This window comes from Coloeus monedula (genome assembly GCF_965178545.1).
Source record: "Coloeus monedula genome assembly, chromosome: Z".
Classification (NCBI taxonomy): domain Eukaryota; kingdom Metazoa; phylum Chordata; class Aves; order Passeriformes; family Corvidae; genus Coloeus; species Coloeus monedula.
This window is the reverse complement of record NC_138822.1, coordinates 12,137,618-12,154,266: the sequence shown is the minus strand read 5'-3', so window position 1 is coordinate 12,154,266 and position 16,649 is coordinate 12,137,618. Positions and strand designations below refer to the sequence as shown.

The 16,649-nt window shown below is 36.1% G+C and overlaps 1 protein-coding gene across 4 annotated transcripts in view; it reads left to right on the top strand.

The window, feature by feature from the left end:
• The window catches only part of CSNK1G3 (casein kinase 1 gamma 3), a gene marked incomplete at its 3' end in the record, with an annotated part of 81,292 nt that overhangs the window by 7,989 nt on the left and 56,654 nt on the right, over nt 1–16,649 (top strand). For all 4 annotated transcript variants that reach the window (XM_082301260.1, XM_082301259.1, XM_082301258.1 and 1 more), the window contains exons 2-4: nt 7,384–7,441; nt 9,618–10,033; nt 13,891–13,931. In XM_082301260.1, the coding sequence (XP_082157386.1) occupies nt 9,856–10,033; nt 13,891–13,931 (219 nt within the window). In that variant the 5' untranslated portion in view covers nt 7,384–7,441; nt 9,618–9,855. The remainder of the gene's footprint in view (nt 1–7,383; nt 7,442–9,617; nt 10,034–13,890; nt 13,932–16,649) is intronic.

Genomic DNA, 16,649 nt, shown 5'->3' with positions numbered 1-16,649 from the left:
TATACCTGTCTTCTGATGTGACAGCATTTTGACCAGAGCTGGCAGTGGGGTGGTGCAGGAGGATGCATTATTGTTCATTAGGTAGCAGACTTTCAACTGACAAAATTAAATGTACAGAACAGATACTGTAGTTTGGATATTGGCAGCCCTCAGATTTGTTCATGTGAGTTTAAACCTTGGTACGAGAAAAATTACGCTAGCTTAACTAGAGTAGACTTCTTAAACAAGCTTCAATAAAGATGAGGTAGGTTTTTGGTTAGTTTTTGCACAGGGGAGTGGTTGATTAAATGTGTTAATAAAGCTGTTTCCCTGTTAGATTTTGTGCATTGAAGGAGGATTATATCTGGCCATATGTGGCTTGCCGATGAACTTTCCCTAGGGAAATGCCTATGTACATGCAAACTGAAATGCTTATTTTAGAACCTCAAATGAATTATTTTTGTTGAAAATAGTGTGTGGCAATTGATACGGTAAGAGAAAAAGGTGATTTTTTTATTTTTCTTTAATATATTTACAGCTGGAGATGGAAACAAGACTTTTTAGAAGGCTTGGTTATTTAAATTTTCGTTCATAAGAAGGACATTTGGATTTACTTTGACATTTTCAATTAGGCTGCCTCTTTGAGTGCATCTCATTCATATGTGTTTGTAGACTGAGAGTAGGTGTATGTAGACTTACATTCAGTTACCTATACCTTTGTTTTATGAGGAAGATCATACATATCTGTAAGAGTGACCAAATATATATTTAGAAAAAATCATAATTTTTAGGACTGCTGATAGTCTAATTTGTACACCAAAATTAATAAATTCTGTTCTTGGTTTGCAAAACTTGAGTCTAGAATAGGTTAGTGTTACAGAAGGCATATGTGGAAAAAGAATGTTGTGAGAACAGTACTGTTGTCTGAGTTTCAGAAAGTGAAAATAAGAATATGTGAAAAACTGAGACTTTAAGTAAAAAAGAAGTGGTAATTTAGAAGGTACTTGAGATACAAACATCATTTTGTTGGAAGTTCTGGTAATGGAAACAATTTATATGTACTTGTGATCTTAGTTGCGTTGGAGTGCTAAAGAGCATGAATCAAAATAAAAGTGTTTTGGGGCCATGCACACTGAGAAATAAACTGCACAGTTGAGCTCCTGCATGATCTGTTATGAGGAGATTTCATTTGCCTTTGAAATTAGGTTATTATGTTTGCCTTCTTAAATAAACACCTGTGTCTTCTGAAGTGTGAAAAATTTGATGTGATCAAGAAGTAGCAGTTGGCTTTGTGTGTTTTCCCTCTTTGCTGCTGAAACTCTAGGAAGGATTTCCAACGTTGTAGTATATTATGTACTTTTTCTCTGTGGAATAAAATGTAGCAAATGTGGGATTTGTAGTTCAGTATTTTGAAAGGCAGACTGGCAGGGAAAGGATCTGGCAGTGGTTTTTCATGGCTTGAATGGGGATCCTGCCAAAGACCTTATTTAGGTGCATTGTCACTTCTTGTATATCCCCTATGTTTCTTACCTTGTTATTGTGGAGAGAGTAGTCCTCTCATGTGAAGCTGAGAAAGACTATCCTTATTTTTCGATTAGTTCACATCTGCTACAAAATATTGGTGGTCTTTTTAGGGAAAAAGATGCTGCTTCAGAGGATTTGCATGTTCTTTTTACAGTGCTTCCAAGGTAATTGAAGTCAGAATAAGTACCTAAGGAATGGGAGAATAAAGTCTTTGAGGAATTAACTAACATCTGAAAGTATAAAGAGCAGATAAGGCCAATCTGTATTTTGTTTTTATGTTAAAAGTTTTTAAAATGTTTTAAGATCAGGCTACATTAGTCTTGGGATTCCCCAGGTATATGAAGTACATTATATTGTTGATAACACAATGAGTTACTGATGAGTAAGTTTTCATTATGTTCAAGTCACATTTAGAGAACACCATCTAAGACTTGTAAAGTGATTCAGTAATGAGCAGTTTTGATACAGGTTATTGATAACTGGAGAGAGAAATTTTGACAGGAGAAATTTGTTTGGAAATGTTCTTTGCTTTTGAAAGCTGATACTGTGAGTATGTACCATCTGTGAAAGTTTTACGTACTGAATATTTCAGCACACCCATTTTGTCTTCAGTTTTGACTAAGGTGTCTGTGATTTTGTGTATTTTTTCTGCTTCTGAAAAATGAAGAAGTAATAATTTGGTTGCATTTAATTGAGTTATGCAATGAATCATTTAGCAACTTTTTATTTTAGAGTTTACCTAGGAAAATATTATACAAAAAATAAAGCTGTAGACATATTTATTTGTAATATTAAATGATTGGAATAACAACTCAACCTATTTGGGTCACATCAAAGTCATGTGAAAGCCTGAATTTCTCTCATTGGACTAAAGTGAAAATAATTAAATCCACTCTTCAGTCATGAAATATTTGTTTTTCATTTTAAATGAACAATGGATCTGACTAAACCATATATAATTTTAGAGGTATTTTCAAATTCAAATTCTATCTGAAAACTTTTTCACAGTTAGAAACTGCTGTCCTAAACTTACAAGGGGTCTTCAATTATGAGCCTATTTGCTGTGGATTTGAAATTCCGTAGATTTCTTCTGTTGTATGGAGACATGTATATAAAGATGAATGAAAATTATGCAGTAATAACTAATCTTGAAAGAACAGTTTAACCTTTCCGTGAGGCATACAAAAATAGCAGACATAGTTGATTAGATATTTAAATTTTGTATTGATGACCTCACAATGAAGCTCTTGCTTGGTATCAGATTTGTAGAATGAATTTCAGATTTTCTACTCTTAAGTATTTCTAAAGGAGTTTTGTTGCGTGGAGTCTTATATTATTCTCTCTGTAGTCCAAATGTATTTGTAACATTCAGATGATTGTTGGAAAGTGAACATGACTGTTCCCCATCTCAGTTAAGGGCTTTGTAGTAGGTGGAGTGTTCCATAAAAACTACATGTGATGTCAGAGAAAGTTTCTTGGAAGTCTGTAGTGGAGGCACTAGAAACTTCTTCTGCACTCTTCTAGAAGATGTGAGGAGAAGCCGTGTTGCTAAATTACTGTCATTGCCAAAAATCATGAGCCCTTTGGATTAGAAGTATGTGAGCAGATACTTGAGAGGCGAGAAACGCAGAGGTATGAAAATGCCAGGAGGCTGGGTGAATTTTAAGTTCCTTGTGCTTAAACCAGCACTGTTTTTTACTGTCTTTCATAAAATAATAAAATATCCTGTGTTGGAAGGGACCCACAAGAATCATCAAAGTCTACTTCCTGGCCCTGCACAGGACACCCCAAGAGTCACACCATGTGCCTGAGAGCATTGCCCAAACACTTCTTGAACTCTCTCAGGCTGGTGCTGTGACCACTTCCCTGGGAAGCCTGTTCAGTGTCCAGCCACCCTCTGGGTGAAGACCCTTTTCCTGATATCTGACCTAAACCTTCCCTGACACAGCTTCAGGCCATTCCCTGATGTCCTGTCACTGTCACCACAGAGGAGAGATCAGTGCCTGCCCCTCCTCTTCCCCTCATGGGGAAGTTGTAACTGCAGTGAGATCTCCCCTCAGTCTCCTCCTCTCCAGGCTCAACAGACCAAGTGACCTCAGCCACTCCTCACATGGCTTCTCCTCAAGGCCCTTCACCATCCTCGTGCCCTCCTTTGGACACTCTTAACAGCTCAATGGTTTTTTTATATTGTGCTGGTTGTGGTGGTGAACTGACCTTAAGGAGTTTTTCAGTATTTCCCAGAATAATCTTCTCTATAATTTTACCAGTAACTGAAGTTAGAGTGACAGGCCTGTAGTTTCTGGGGTCATCCTTCTTGCAGTCCCTGAATATTGGGGCATTAGTAACTTCAAATCAAGTGGGACTTCAGCAGATTCCCGAGACCTTTCAAAAATCATGGAGAAGGGTTTTGTGATAATATCAGTGATCTCTTTGAGTATTCTTGGATGAAACCCATCAGGCCCCATAGATTCTTAGGGATCCAGTTGAAGCAGCAGGTCCCACAGAAGTTCAGGATTGACTGGGAGTTTGTCATTCTCACAGCCATAGTCCTCCGTCTAGGAGTATTGAGACCCTCTTGACCGGTCATCAGTGTTGAAGGCAGAGGCAAAGAAAGCATTATACTTCTCTCTGCCTTGTCTCTGTCTGTGACATTTGTGAGATGACCATCCTCATTCTGTAATGGGCTGATTTTATTTCTGATTGCCTTTTGCCATTAATGTATTTGAAAAAAAACTCGTTATTGTTCCCCACACTTCTGTCCAGCTTCAGTTGGGCTTTGGCCACATGGATTTTCTCCCTGAGGTGGTAAGCAGCATCTCTGTAGTTCTTCCATTCCACCAGACTGGGTTATGGGAGACATGTTTCACTTCTAACCTCAACCACTAGTATTTTCTTAGTTGCACCTTGCAAATACTTTCTTCTGAAAACAGAGAAGTTCAGTATAAAATGTTTTTTACTGTCTGTGGAAAATCACCTCAGTTGGCACTCATTCATTTCTTGCAATGTTCCAGGAGCAGGTTGCTCAGTGTGTCAGGTCATTAAAGTTTCTGTGCATACACCTCACTTTTTTGCCTTATTTGCAAGAGAAAATCCCTGTTCAGGCAAGTTGGCCTTCTGCCTCCTCAGCTTGACTTCTGACATTTTGGAACTGCCTGTTCCTGTGCCCTTAGGAGGTGGTGCTTAAAAAATGACTGGACCTGATGGACCCTCAAAAAGCATTTCTCAGGGCACCTTACTCATTCCATAAACAGCTTGAAGTCAGCCCTTCTCATGCCCAGGGCTGGAATTTTGCTGGCACTTTTCCTTCTGACAACAGAGATTTTAAACTTGATTGCTTCGTGGTCATTGTGGCCAAGGCAGCTTCATTCATGAGATCCTCCCTGTTAGTAAGCAACAAATCAAGGAGGGCAGTTTTTCTAGCTGGCTCTCTCAGTAGCTGTATCATGAGGCTATCCAGGTTTAGGACTCTTCTGGACCTGTTTTTGCCAGCTGTGTGATGCTCCCAGTTAACATCCGACAAATTGATGTTCCTATAAGGACAAGGGCAGTTGTTTTGAAGGTGTCCCTTAGTTCCTCAAAGAATAATTCCCTGGCATCATTGTCCTGGCTCGGTGGCCCATAGCAGACTTCTGCGATGACACCTGCATTATTTGTGTGTCCCTTAATTCTTACTCAGACACTGTCACCCTGCCATTGCCAACTTCAGGCTCTGTACATTCCAGCCCTTCCACCTCTCCTGCCCTGCCTGTCCCTCCTGAAGAGCCTGTGACTGTCCAACATGGCACTCCAGTCACAGGGCTCATCCTGCCTGGTTTCATTTATTCCAGTGATGTTCCTCATGCTGTGTGTGTTGGTGTAGAAACATTTCGGGTGTGATCTGTTGTAGCTGACATCTCATGGATCAGGTTAAGGATCTCACTAGCACTCAGTTCCTCGAGTTTTGGCATACCATCCTGTCACTGTAACCTGCAGGGATGGTGAGAAGCACGACAGAGGAGTCCAGGGTAAATGGGATGGAATCCTTTAATTAATTACGGACTCATTTATATAGCATTGTTCGCAAAAGTGGTATAACATTATTGAGTGCTTGACCAATCACCTCCCAGAGTGATTGGATGAATGCTACGATGCCTATTTTAAAGTATTTTCTTCAGTGAACTGAAACATTATCCACTGCATTCTCACAACACCCTGCCCCTGCAAATAGTTTACAAAGTAGGAAACAGTCTCTCAGCTTAGTTTGCGTGAGAATGGACACTTTCACAGAAGACTGTAAAAGGTGGAAAATTTCTCTGCTAACTTTTTTAGCTTTCATACTATCCCATTGCTTATCACTGTCAAACCTGTTTATGTCCTTTTCCTTCTTCCAATCTAGTTTAACGCTCTATCAGTTTTTTATTTTCCTCTGTGGCTCTTTTGCTACTGTATGCTTTTCTTAAAAATAGAGAAAAATGTTAGTATACTGATACTAGCAGTGATAGAGACTCTTGTAATTGCAATGTGAAGGGTAATGTTTATGTTACCTAAGGGAGCAGTTATGGTTGCATGTTTCATTTAAGTTTGTCATTCCTGGGCAGTGGAATGGTCTATTTAGCAACTTTAATGTTCTCTTAATTAGTTTATTTAGGAGTAAATGTGGAACATAAAAAAGGAATGAAGTAGCTAGTAAGTTTTTATTTTAAAGGTGACTTACACACTTGAATGTGAACATTGTCATGACAACACTTCGGAACATGTCAGCTTGTGTATAATTACAGTGGTACTCCTGCTGCTGCTGCAGGATCAGGCATTTGAGAAACACATGAATGAAGAAGGTACTTAAATGAGCTTTACTTTTATTTTGCATTATATAGTATCCTAGAGAGTTGTTGCTGCTACAGAATAGGGTTCTTACGTGGCATATAGTGTTTGGTAGTGTTAACTGGAGCATTTTCAAACTGAGATTTAGAGAGATGTGTAGATTTATAGCTCTAATCTAGGGACACTTCTGCAGGTGTTAGTTTGTGAGACTTGTCAGTCAGTTGAAAGTCTGTTGTCACTTAGTTGTCTTCACTTTGTCTCTCCTTACTTTTCAGCTGGTCTCTCTAGAGTGCTTGGAAAAGTCTATCAGTTTACACAAAAAAAAAGTAACCTCTGGTAGCTATTGTTAGTTCTGCATCTCAGTTACTCTGAAGTTACTTGCTTTCTTCCAATCTTGTTTTATATTTTATCTTCAGTCTATATGGATTGTAGATTTAGTTTATAATTGAGATCTAATTACTTTTCCTTCAATGTAATACCATTTTGACCTTTTTTTTGATAGCTTCTTTTGCCTTCTCTTTCTCTTTGTACTTGAACATAGTCATTTCAGTCCTGTGATGTTGCTTTGTTAACTTGGCTTTGATGGTGTGTTTGCCACTATCCTGATGTTTAGTCATATACTTCTTTAGCTAAGAGCAATTATTTAAATCCTAACAACATTTGCTGATGCTGGGCTGAAGTTTATGGTTTAAGTGTGCTCATTTTTGTAGGCAGAGATGAAAAAATGAAAATTAAACAAAATCAAGCTGCAAAATGGGGACAAGGATGGCATGTTTTTCAGAGTGCCTGTAACTATCACAAAGCAAGAAAATAATTTTTGAAATAATTTAGAATGCTTATACTGTATGTATTCCTTTTTCACTTCAGATGATGCACACTTTTGAATGATGTCTGACTTCTGAGCCTTAAAAATTATGTTGAGTCTTTGAGAAAAATCTGCTGAATCTTCCTTAACAGTCTAAGAAAACTAAGGCAATTCCAAAAACTGTACTTTCATTCTATATCAGAAATTTTTACATGCTAAGTAATTGCAAATACTACATATATGTGTCTCTTTGCCTTTTGGTGCTTTTCCTCTAGAATGTGAGCATTATGGTGAAGAAAAGATATTGCCATCAACAGTATAACACTGCCATAGGTAAGTGCAATACAAATAAAAATAACCATGAAAACTTTTTGTGTTTTTTAAGGTAAATACATCATAAAATGTTGTACAGGAACTTCAGTATGAAGAAAGTCATAAGTGCTGTCCTTATTTTGACTTAGTTGCAGATTATTTTATTAGGAAAATGTTGTAAGAGAACGTTTGTGTCCTGGAGAAACTGTGACAGGAATGCTTGCATGTCTTCTTTTTAATACATAGTGTGGGAAAAATGCGTAGGACTTGTGCTGCTTGTTTAGCAGGTATCTTCTAAAAGGTACTAATGCCAGTTTATATAAGAAAGCTTACCCATAATGTAACTGGAGTATCTGTTGTTTCAGCAGGAGGAAAGGGAAGGACAGAAGTTACTCTGTAATAGATAGACTTGTCCATATAAGGACACATTTCTGGAAATCAAAATTTATGTTGTTCGTAATGTATTTGGTACACTAAAAATTCTAGGATTGTTTATTGTTAGATCTCGCTGAAGAAGCAAGTAAGATATGGAACATAAGTCTTCTTTTCTTTGGTACCTGAAATATTTAGTTGCATTCTGTTGCATCAGATGTGCTGACCTTCTTTCTAAGAACTGAATGGTGACCTTGAAGTTCTACTTCAATACACTTAATGTCTAGCTTTCTTAATGTCTACACTTCTTCCCTAGCTTTTGTAGTGATGGGTGAGGGAAAATTACCTTTTGTTTCTCGTTGAGTCTGTTCCTTTGAGATCTGTGGTTTAGGAAGTGACTTTAGGGTACCTGATGGTGGTGCTTAAAAACCTACAAGATTATGTTGTAATGTGCCTATCTTTTTCTCTTAAATGCTTCTGTCTGTACCATAAAACACCACAGCGTTCATTATTTACTGCTGAAGTCCTTTTCCCTAGCATTAAGCAAGTCATCTTGGATTGGAATCTGCATTTGTGTTTTTTGATTGCTCTCAGACAAGCCTTTCATTCCCCCTTTCACAGTTTTGTGGTCATGTTTCTTTGCCAAACAAATCCATTCAGGTAATAGGTTAGTTAGCTGTTGATTAATGATTTTTAAATGTCATCTAGTTATAACCATGCTATAACTATGTATGATTTAGCAGATGCAATTATTCAGATGACTGTTCATATTATTTGGTGTATTTTCACTACTATCTCTTTGATTTTTGAAATTTTGCAGTAACCTATGATGTAAGTAATTATTTTACTTTGTGAGAAATTGGTTTATGAAATGAAAGTGTCTTCAGCTCAAAGTGTTAAAAATAAGTTCCTGGTGACTACCTTTTAAAATAGGCTGTAGAGTATGAATTACATTTTTCCAGAGGATGTTTTCCATTACTGCAGTGTATTCCCAACATTGAAGCAAATGTAGCAAAATAATTTTTGGACAGGTATTTAACTCATAATGGAATTTTGCATGTGTAGAACCTTCTGAATTATGAGGTTTTATGCCACTGTCATCAAATAGAAAACAGTATCTAGTGTTCTTATAACTGAGATTTAAAACCAAAAGCTTTCTTATGGTTCTTTATTGCAGTAGTAAGATAACATTGTTTTTGCTGAAATCCATGTAGGAATTAGTGTCTAGGCAATGATGCTAAACAAGGGAGAAGGGGAGCAGGGAAACAGATTTATGACATAAGTATAGTAGGGAAGAGTAAATAAATACAGGGTTTTTTTAGATTCTAGGAGTTACTGAAAGAACTCAAGTGTCCTTGCCATGAGTTTATAATTTGTGCATCTCAGAAATTACAATTCAGAAAATACAATATATTTCTGTAACTTAATAACTGTGCAGCTTGAGCATTTACTTTAAAACAACAGATAATATTTGAGAGAAAATAAATAAAATGCTTTCTTTTGCAGAGCTGGCATAAAGTGGAGTGAATGGGTCCAAGGGTCAATTTTAAATGTGTTTATTCAGGAAGAAGTTTTATAGGGCTTTTTTGTTGCTTTTTTAAAACTAGTCCTTGAAATGTTGAAATTTTGGCACACTTCAGTCACACCAGTATCTGTTGTCATTACATACTAGAAATAGAGACAATTAACCTTAAAGTAGTGCTTTTCATAGATCTGTAAAGCAAAATACACTTAGTTATAGCTTAATTGTGTGACTAGTTGAAGAGAAAGGTAATTTTATGCAAGAAGCTTAGTGTCTCAAATAACTTTGTTTTTCTTTTAACAGAGTTTGTCTAAAGACTAGGAAATATTGCTGGTGTTGTGCATTCTGGAAGTACATTTCACTACAGATACCTCCAAGGCTTTGCAAACAGGATGAACATGCTGCTGTTGACTGCTTACTGACAGTAACCAGCTGGGCACTTCACTCATGATGTTTTCATTCTCACATTGTCCAATTGGAATTTGCTTATACTGATTTTTAAAGAGAGGAATACGTCAAAGTGGAGTACCGTAAACTTGACATGGAAAATAAAAAGAAAGACAAAGACAAACCAGATGGAAGAATGGCACGGCCTAGTGGGAGATCAGGCCATAATCCACGTGGAACTAGTTCTTCAAATTCTGGAGTGTTAATGGTTGGCCCTAACTTCAGAGTTGGTAAAAAAATTGGATGCGGTAATTTTGGAGAACTACGGTTAGGTAAGATCCTTGTTTCTTTATTTCCGTTTACATTATTCAAGGCCATTTTTATGCAGTCTAGGCATAAAAATTTCTGTATGAATACCATGCAGCTGTTTAAACTGCTTTGAAGTTTCAGATACGCAAGGCATATTTAACCCATCTTTTCTGGCTTTACCCCAGCCAGTGCAAGCTTGATGACACGAAGAATCTGCACAGCAGGATACTTTCTGGGACTAAAGTGTTTTCTAACTGTGCAGTGCTCTCCTAAATTCACTCAGTTTTCTCTTCCAAGATGCTGGAAGTTACATCATGGTTATTGTAGATGTCTTTTCTGACTTCCTGAGCCAGTTTATTGACGTATATTTAGGGCTAAATGTATGTGAGGCACATCCCTGTCCTGTAGGTCTGACGGTTCTCTTGGAGATACTTGGAGTACCAGGTACTACAGCATTTTTAATAGCAGTGAGCGCAGAAATTCCTTGGTTTCTTTTCTAATGTAGTGAGGCTAAACATTGAGTTGCTGTTAAACATGGCAGTGAGAATCAATATGTAGAGGAAATCTGAGATAATTCGGTTTCTGGTTCTCTGGTGAACAGATGGGTGAAAATCAGATGGTGAGAAGGCACAGGCTGAGAAGGACCTATAGAGTTTTGAAGAATTTGGGCAGTAAAGCTGTCCAAATGAAATGTTAGCATTTAGTAAAATAGACACTGATGGGTCTGTGATTTTGGAAGACTTTGTTTAGTTTTGTATTTCCAGGATGGACAGAATGATTAGCCAGGGTTTTCAAGGTGTGCAAATTCTGTATGTGTTAACAAATGCAACTTGACACTTAATGGTAAGGATTTATTCTAGTATTGTTAGAAGGTTTCAGTTAAAGTGCCTCATGCATTAAATAGATGTGGGTTTCAAAGTTAGGTATTTGAGAAGAGGGTGGGCTGTATAGGTGTTGTTTCTTTTGGTCTTTGCCTATAGTAGAACTAATGCTCATTGGCCTTCAGGCAATATTTGTGATAGAGTGCTTGCATAAAATATAACATGTTTTTAATATAGTGCATTGTGGGGGCTGTCAGGATGTAAACAAGCTTAGCAAATTAATACTGTAAGGGGATTAAAGACAATATTGCTGCAGCTCTGACTTAGGACACTGAATTTTGCAGTCTCAGTAATAGGTACTCTTGTTATTATTATTGATAGTATTTAAACAAAATTGATACATTTTGACTTTTACAGTGTTGCATATGTGCCTTTCCACAAATTAAGCTGAAAAATAGGTCTTCCTTACTTCAAAACTTTTGCATACTGTCTTCAAATTGTAACTTCTGTTTCAATCCTCTTAATGAACTAAGTCAAACTAACAAGATTAATTTTCCATAAAGGCAACTGCAAACTAATAAATTTAATTTTTTTGTCTGTTATTTGGTCACAATGTACAGAGCTCATTAAAAATTAATATCTGATTAATTCATTTACTTGCAGCTGGTACAGAGTGAAACAATTATTTTAAATACAGTATTAAATAGTTAAGACTTACAGTTTGATAGTACTGAAATAAAATAGAACAAGTAGGTAAAAGAAATAGGAGGAAGATTACAAGGCAGTGTACTGTCCTGCAACAGTTACCAGGACAAGTGTGGCTTTCTCATTTTAATATCCTTGGGTTTTGCATATATACTAGATATTTCAAATCCCTATTTATTGTTGTTTGTGAGGTAAGATGTTTTAAATGGAAGTTACTGAAAGCAAGAGTTAATACTGCTATTATAGATTCTGATTTAAATTTTTTATCCCTTGCTTTGCTACAGTAGCAAGTACTTAGAGTGCATCCTTTCTACAAAGATGTACAGAAGCACTTAGTTTGTTTTATGTGTTTCTGCAAATGGGAGTATATTTTGAGCATGTGTCCTAAGTTTAAACCTGAGGGACTTAAAGGAAGAGTAAAGACTTGTAGAGTGGTGAAGTTGCGTTCAGAAGATAAAAATCCAGTTATGTATTGGGAGCTGTTGTAGTTCTTCCACCTGAGAAGAAAGCAGTGGTCAGACTTCAGTAGTGGCTTATGGATCAAATGGGAAATTGGCTATGTGTAGCAAATTACTATCTGTGATGTTCAACCATTAGCTTGCAAAGGACTAAATTGGTTTGGATCTTGAGCTGTTAATTTTAAGGCTCTTTGTTATAGTTAAGTTAAACTGATTTAGTTAAGATAAACTGATGAGGTAGTAAGAGAGAACTTGTTTCTGTTGCAAGTGATGCATTACTCAAGACCTGTTGTGTGTTTATAGACAGATCAACAGTGGCGTCATTTATACTTGTCTGCTGTATTTTAAAGAGACAATTGTCTTGACTGACCACCTGAAAAGTTAGTGTCCCTTCTGATACTACTTCAGAATAAACATGTCATTACAGCTTTTGGAACTCAATATCCAGCTACTTAACTGTAGCTGGATTTGATACTTACTCAGAGTAGGTGATTTTTATATCTGAGAGATGGAATGAGCAGGGCTCCTGCAAGAATTTCTATTAAGTGTTTTATAGATTGTAATACCATACAAAGACAAAGAAACAACTTCAAACAAAGTACACTTTTTATCAGAAATGTAACTGATATGGTCATCAGAGAAGAAATACTTATGATGCCTGGATTTCCACTCTAGTCTCTAGATAGGTCTTGGAATACACATCCTTTTTTGGGTCAGATTATGGCATGCTGCTGGCATTGATTATGTGTTTGTTGTTGTGAAGGCATCAGGTAATTGGTTGTTTTTGTTTTTTTGGTTTTTTTTTTTGGGAAGTTGATCCACTAAGAGATGCATGTTTTTAATGCATCTTGTTTCAGCTTTACAACAATACTCTATTTTTTAAAAGGATGATTAGAGTTTAAATCAGTCTTTGACTATTGGTGTAACTCAGTTGGTCACAGCATGGTGCTAGTAACAGGAAGGTCATGTGTTCAATCTCTGTATGGGCCATTCACTTAAGAGTTGGACTTGATGGTCCTTGTGGGTCCCTTCCAAATCAAATATTCTATGATGCTGTGTAACTGTCTTCACAGGGAACTCTTTAGACTTGGTCCGTGTCTTTACCCCGTTGGATTTCTTTAACAAAACTGAGCTAAATATGGGAAATTCAGATCTGAGTAATACTACAGAGAAAAAAGTAGGATTATCATTAAGAATAATATACACTAAATGCATTTGAAGATTGTAAAGAAACAAAAAATGTTGGAATTGATAGCTTAATTTTTCCTTTATCTGCTATTTTTAAATTTTACACTATTTTTTAATTTTAATTTTATAAAACTTGTTTAACATTTTAGTCATTGCATACAGTTTTAAGTGATACTGAAAAGTTCTTATCCAGTTACAGAATCTCTTTTAAAGCAGCAGATGTGTTTTCCAAGTGGTGTAAGCCTGTCAGGAATGTTATTGTCCTGTCCTAACTTCTAGCTTAGTAAATTACATAATTGAGGAAAAAAATACTCCTAGTTAATTCTAGTTTTAATTAGTGGCTGATGTTTCAAAATTATATGGTAATTTTAGAGTAAGTTTAAAATAGTTCTCAGCAATAATGATGAAAATGTAGGATATCCCATTCCAGTTACAATGATTTGCCAATATTCAAGCTTTTTTAGTACATAAAAGTTTCACAAACTTGGTGAAATAGCTGAAACTCTGTGAAATTTCCACCTCTTACACTATTCAAGGAAAAATTTTTAAAGTAAGGTATTAGACTAATGAACACACATTTCTTGTCACTGCCAGAACAACTAGCACCTTAGGTGAAAAATGTTTTGAAGACTTTCATGATGTTTAAATGGCATTTTATTTGAACAGAAAAGCCAGTGTCTCACATTCTTGTTTTTCTTCTTTTTCAAGGAAAAAATTTGTACACAAATGACTATGTGGCAATTAAGCTGGTAAGTTAATATTTTTTTAAAGGATTTGGGATGAATAATTAATTAGACTTTTTTCCTTTCAGATGTTATTGGTTTGATTTATTGCATTGAAACCTTTAATAGTCTCGTATGATTTCATCGAACTAGATAAAAGCAATTAGTGATAGATGTATAGTTTGGCCATATTGAGTAAAACCAGTTTTTAATTGTTGTCACTGTTTTCAAGGCTAAATGTATGTTTGCAAAGTCAGCAGTGGTTTAATGCTGCTTTAAGGATGTGCTGTGGCAGTCGTCTTAATAGATTCCTTTGTTGTCCAACAAGTAGAGGTGCAACAAATTTACTGTGAATCTTAATATCAGGTGACTACAGAGAAATTCCAGAAATTCTTCAGACTGCATGTGTTTTAATGTCCACACTCCTGCCCCTAAGTGTTTTTCATCTCTAACTGTTGGTATTTGCACATCACTTTGGTAGACATGTTTTATTTGCAATGTTGTGTACTACATTTACTTCACTTGTGAACATGGTACTTTTGGATATTGTGTTAGTTGTGTTAATGTTATTGTTTGGCTTTTTTGTAATCTTTCATCAGAACTACTTTGGTAACACCATAATTTGCTTCTGGATATTTTTAACCTCTTGGTAAATGACTGTTTTTATAACTGAAGTCTTTCATGATGAAATCCACTTGTTTACTTTTTATCATTGAAGGGCTTGTAGGACTACAATTAATTTTGGTTGCTGCAGTAGCACAGAACTTTTTACACAGTGTAGTAGGGCTTCATAAAGTGAAGGAACAGAAATGCATGGCTTTATATAAGAAATCTAAAAAGCATTACAAACATATAATAAACTCCTGAAAAATATGGGTATCACTGCCCTTGCTTGTAAAATATTTACTTTGGGAGTGGTAAAAGTTTTTAGAACATGCAAATTATGGCTTGAGAGAGCAACATTGGATATAGTTTTGAGGGTTATTGTGTGTTAAATCAGATTTAAACTCATTTTGTTTTAGCCTATCTTGAACTTTTTCTGTATGTCTGGTGAAAGTTGAAAATAGTCTGAGAATTCTTCTAGTTAAAGGCTGTCTGCTACAAAGCACATTTAGAACTACTTTGCAAGATAGTGAGGTTTTTTTAAGCACTAATTACTTGATCATGTAGAGCAAGAGAACTTTTATCTGATGGGTTTTGGTAAAAGCGTTTTTATTACATATGCAACTTAGTAAGCTTGGCTACCATTTCAGCTGATTTCAGCTGTCACAGATGATACTGTTCGTTGGCAGCATTTAGTTTTTTGGTTTCCAAATATCTCAGTCTTAGAGCTGCTTGTTTCCAGCTGAGTAAAAAGCTTGAAGTAACTTTATTGAGTAACTTAGTTTGAAGTCACGTAGAGAACCAATATAGTTAAGTCTATCTGTAGTTTATTACTAGCACTGAAAGAGCTCTGAATATGTGATGAACTTCCCGTTTGTCCTCTTACATTAGTGGTGTGAAAAGCTGTAATGTCTTTGCAATGAAAAGCAGACAAAGAAATCATAGTGAAAATCAACACTGGAGCTTGCATCATCATAGTAAGATAAAAATACACTTATCTGCAGGTAGAACTAGTGGATTCTTTTAATATGGTTCTCCCTTTTTTATTTCAGTATGTGTTTCAGATACATACTTATTTCCAGATTGGAAAGGATTTGAGTCACAAGGTTCAGCCTGCTAAAAGCAGCTGCATCAAACTGTAGGATTTATTTGGATTTTTGCATTTTTTTCTATTTTTTTCCTTTGAGACAGTACCAGGACTTTATTCTAACAGTATAGATACAATGGCATATCATCCTTTTCTACTTTTGTGCTTTCAGAGCAGTCATTAGGCCTATGCTTAGCCTTCGTTTTGTTATTGTAAATTAAATACTCTTAACTTCCTGTTTTGTACCTGTTACAGTTCAAGTTTAGCCTTCGTGAATGGGGTTACTTGAATTATGTTTATGTTATAGTTTGAGCAGTTACCTTTGGCAGGTCTGGTTGTTGTAATCTCTCCTGCAGTATCCTAAAATTGTATTTGCATTCCTTATGGTAGCATTCCATTGTTGACCTACTGTTGTCTTGCAAGCAGCAAGACATTTCCTATGCCAGATGTTTTGTGTATGAATGGTAACCATATACTCTAGTGCAGGAGGACTTTGTGGGTTTCTCTCAAGTGCAATGAATGGCTGTGTTTATACAGCAGCATTCAAGAGTGCTTCTGATGGTAAAAGTAAGTGTTTTTTAAAAGTGCTCTTTTGACTCAAAGTTTTTAATTGTGTTGAATTAGTATTTCTTTCGTGGACAAAATTATACAAGCATGTTCCTGTTATGATGCTTAGGGCAGCTTCAGGACTTGTGTAACAAAATAGCTTAAAAATTTTTTCTACATGAGGTCTGAGGGTCATACAGTGTATGCATTTTAAAGTATAATATTTGTATGTAAATACGTATTTATTTTGGTAAAATGGCTACAGTTCCAGAATCTTCCTCTTAATCTTAGTTCATTATGGCCTGTTCTGTTTGGGGACATACTCCAGTTTGAGACATCAGAATAGGCTTTTATAAGAAGTAGAATGAAACTCTTTAGGAACTGGGCTTTACCAGTTCTGTGCTGTATAGTGGTGTTTGTACGTTTCTGCTGGTCTTTTAGTATACAAACTGATTACTTGTGATCGAGTCGTTCTTTAGCAATAGCTGTTTGGTGTGTAAAAACTCTAC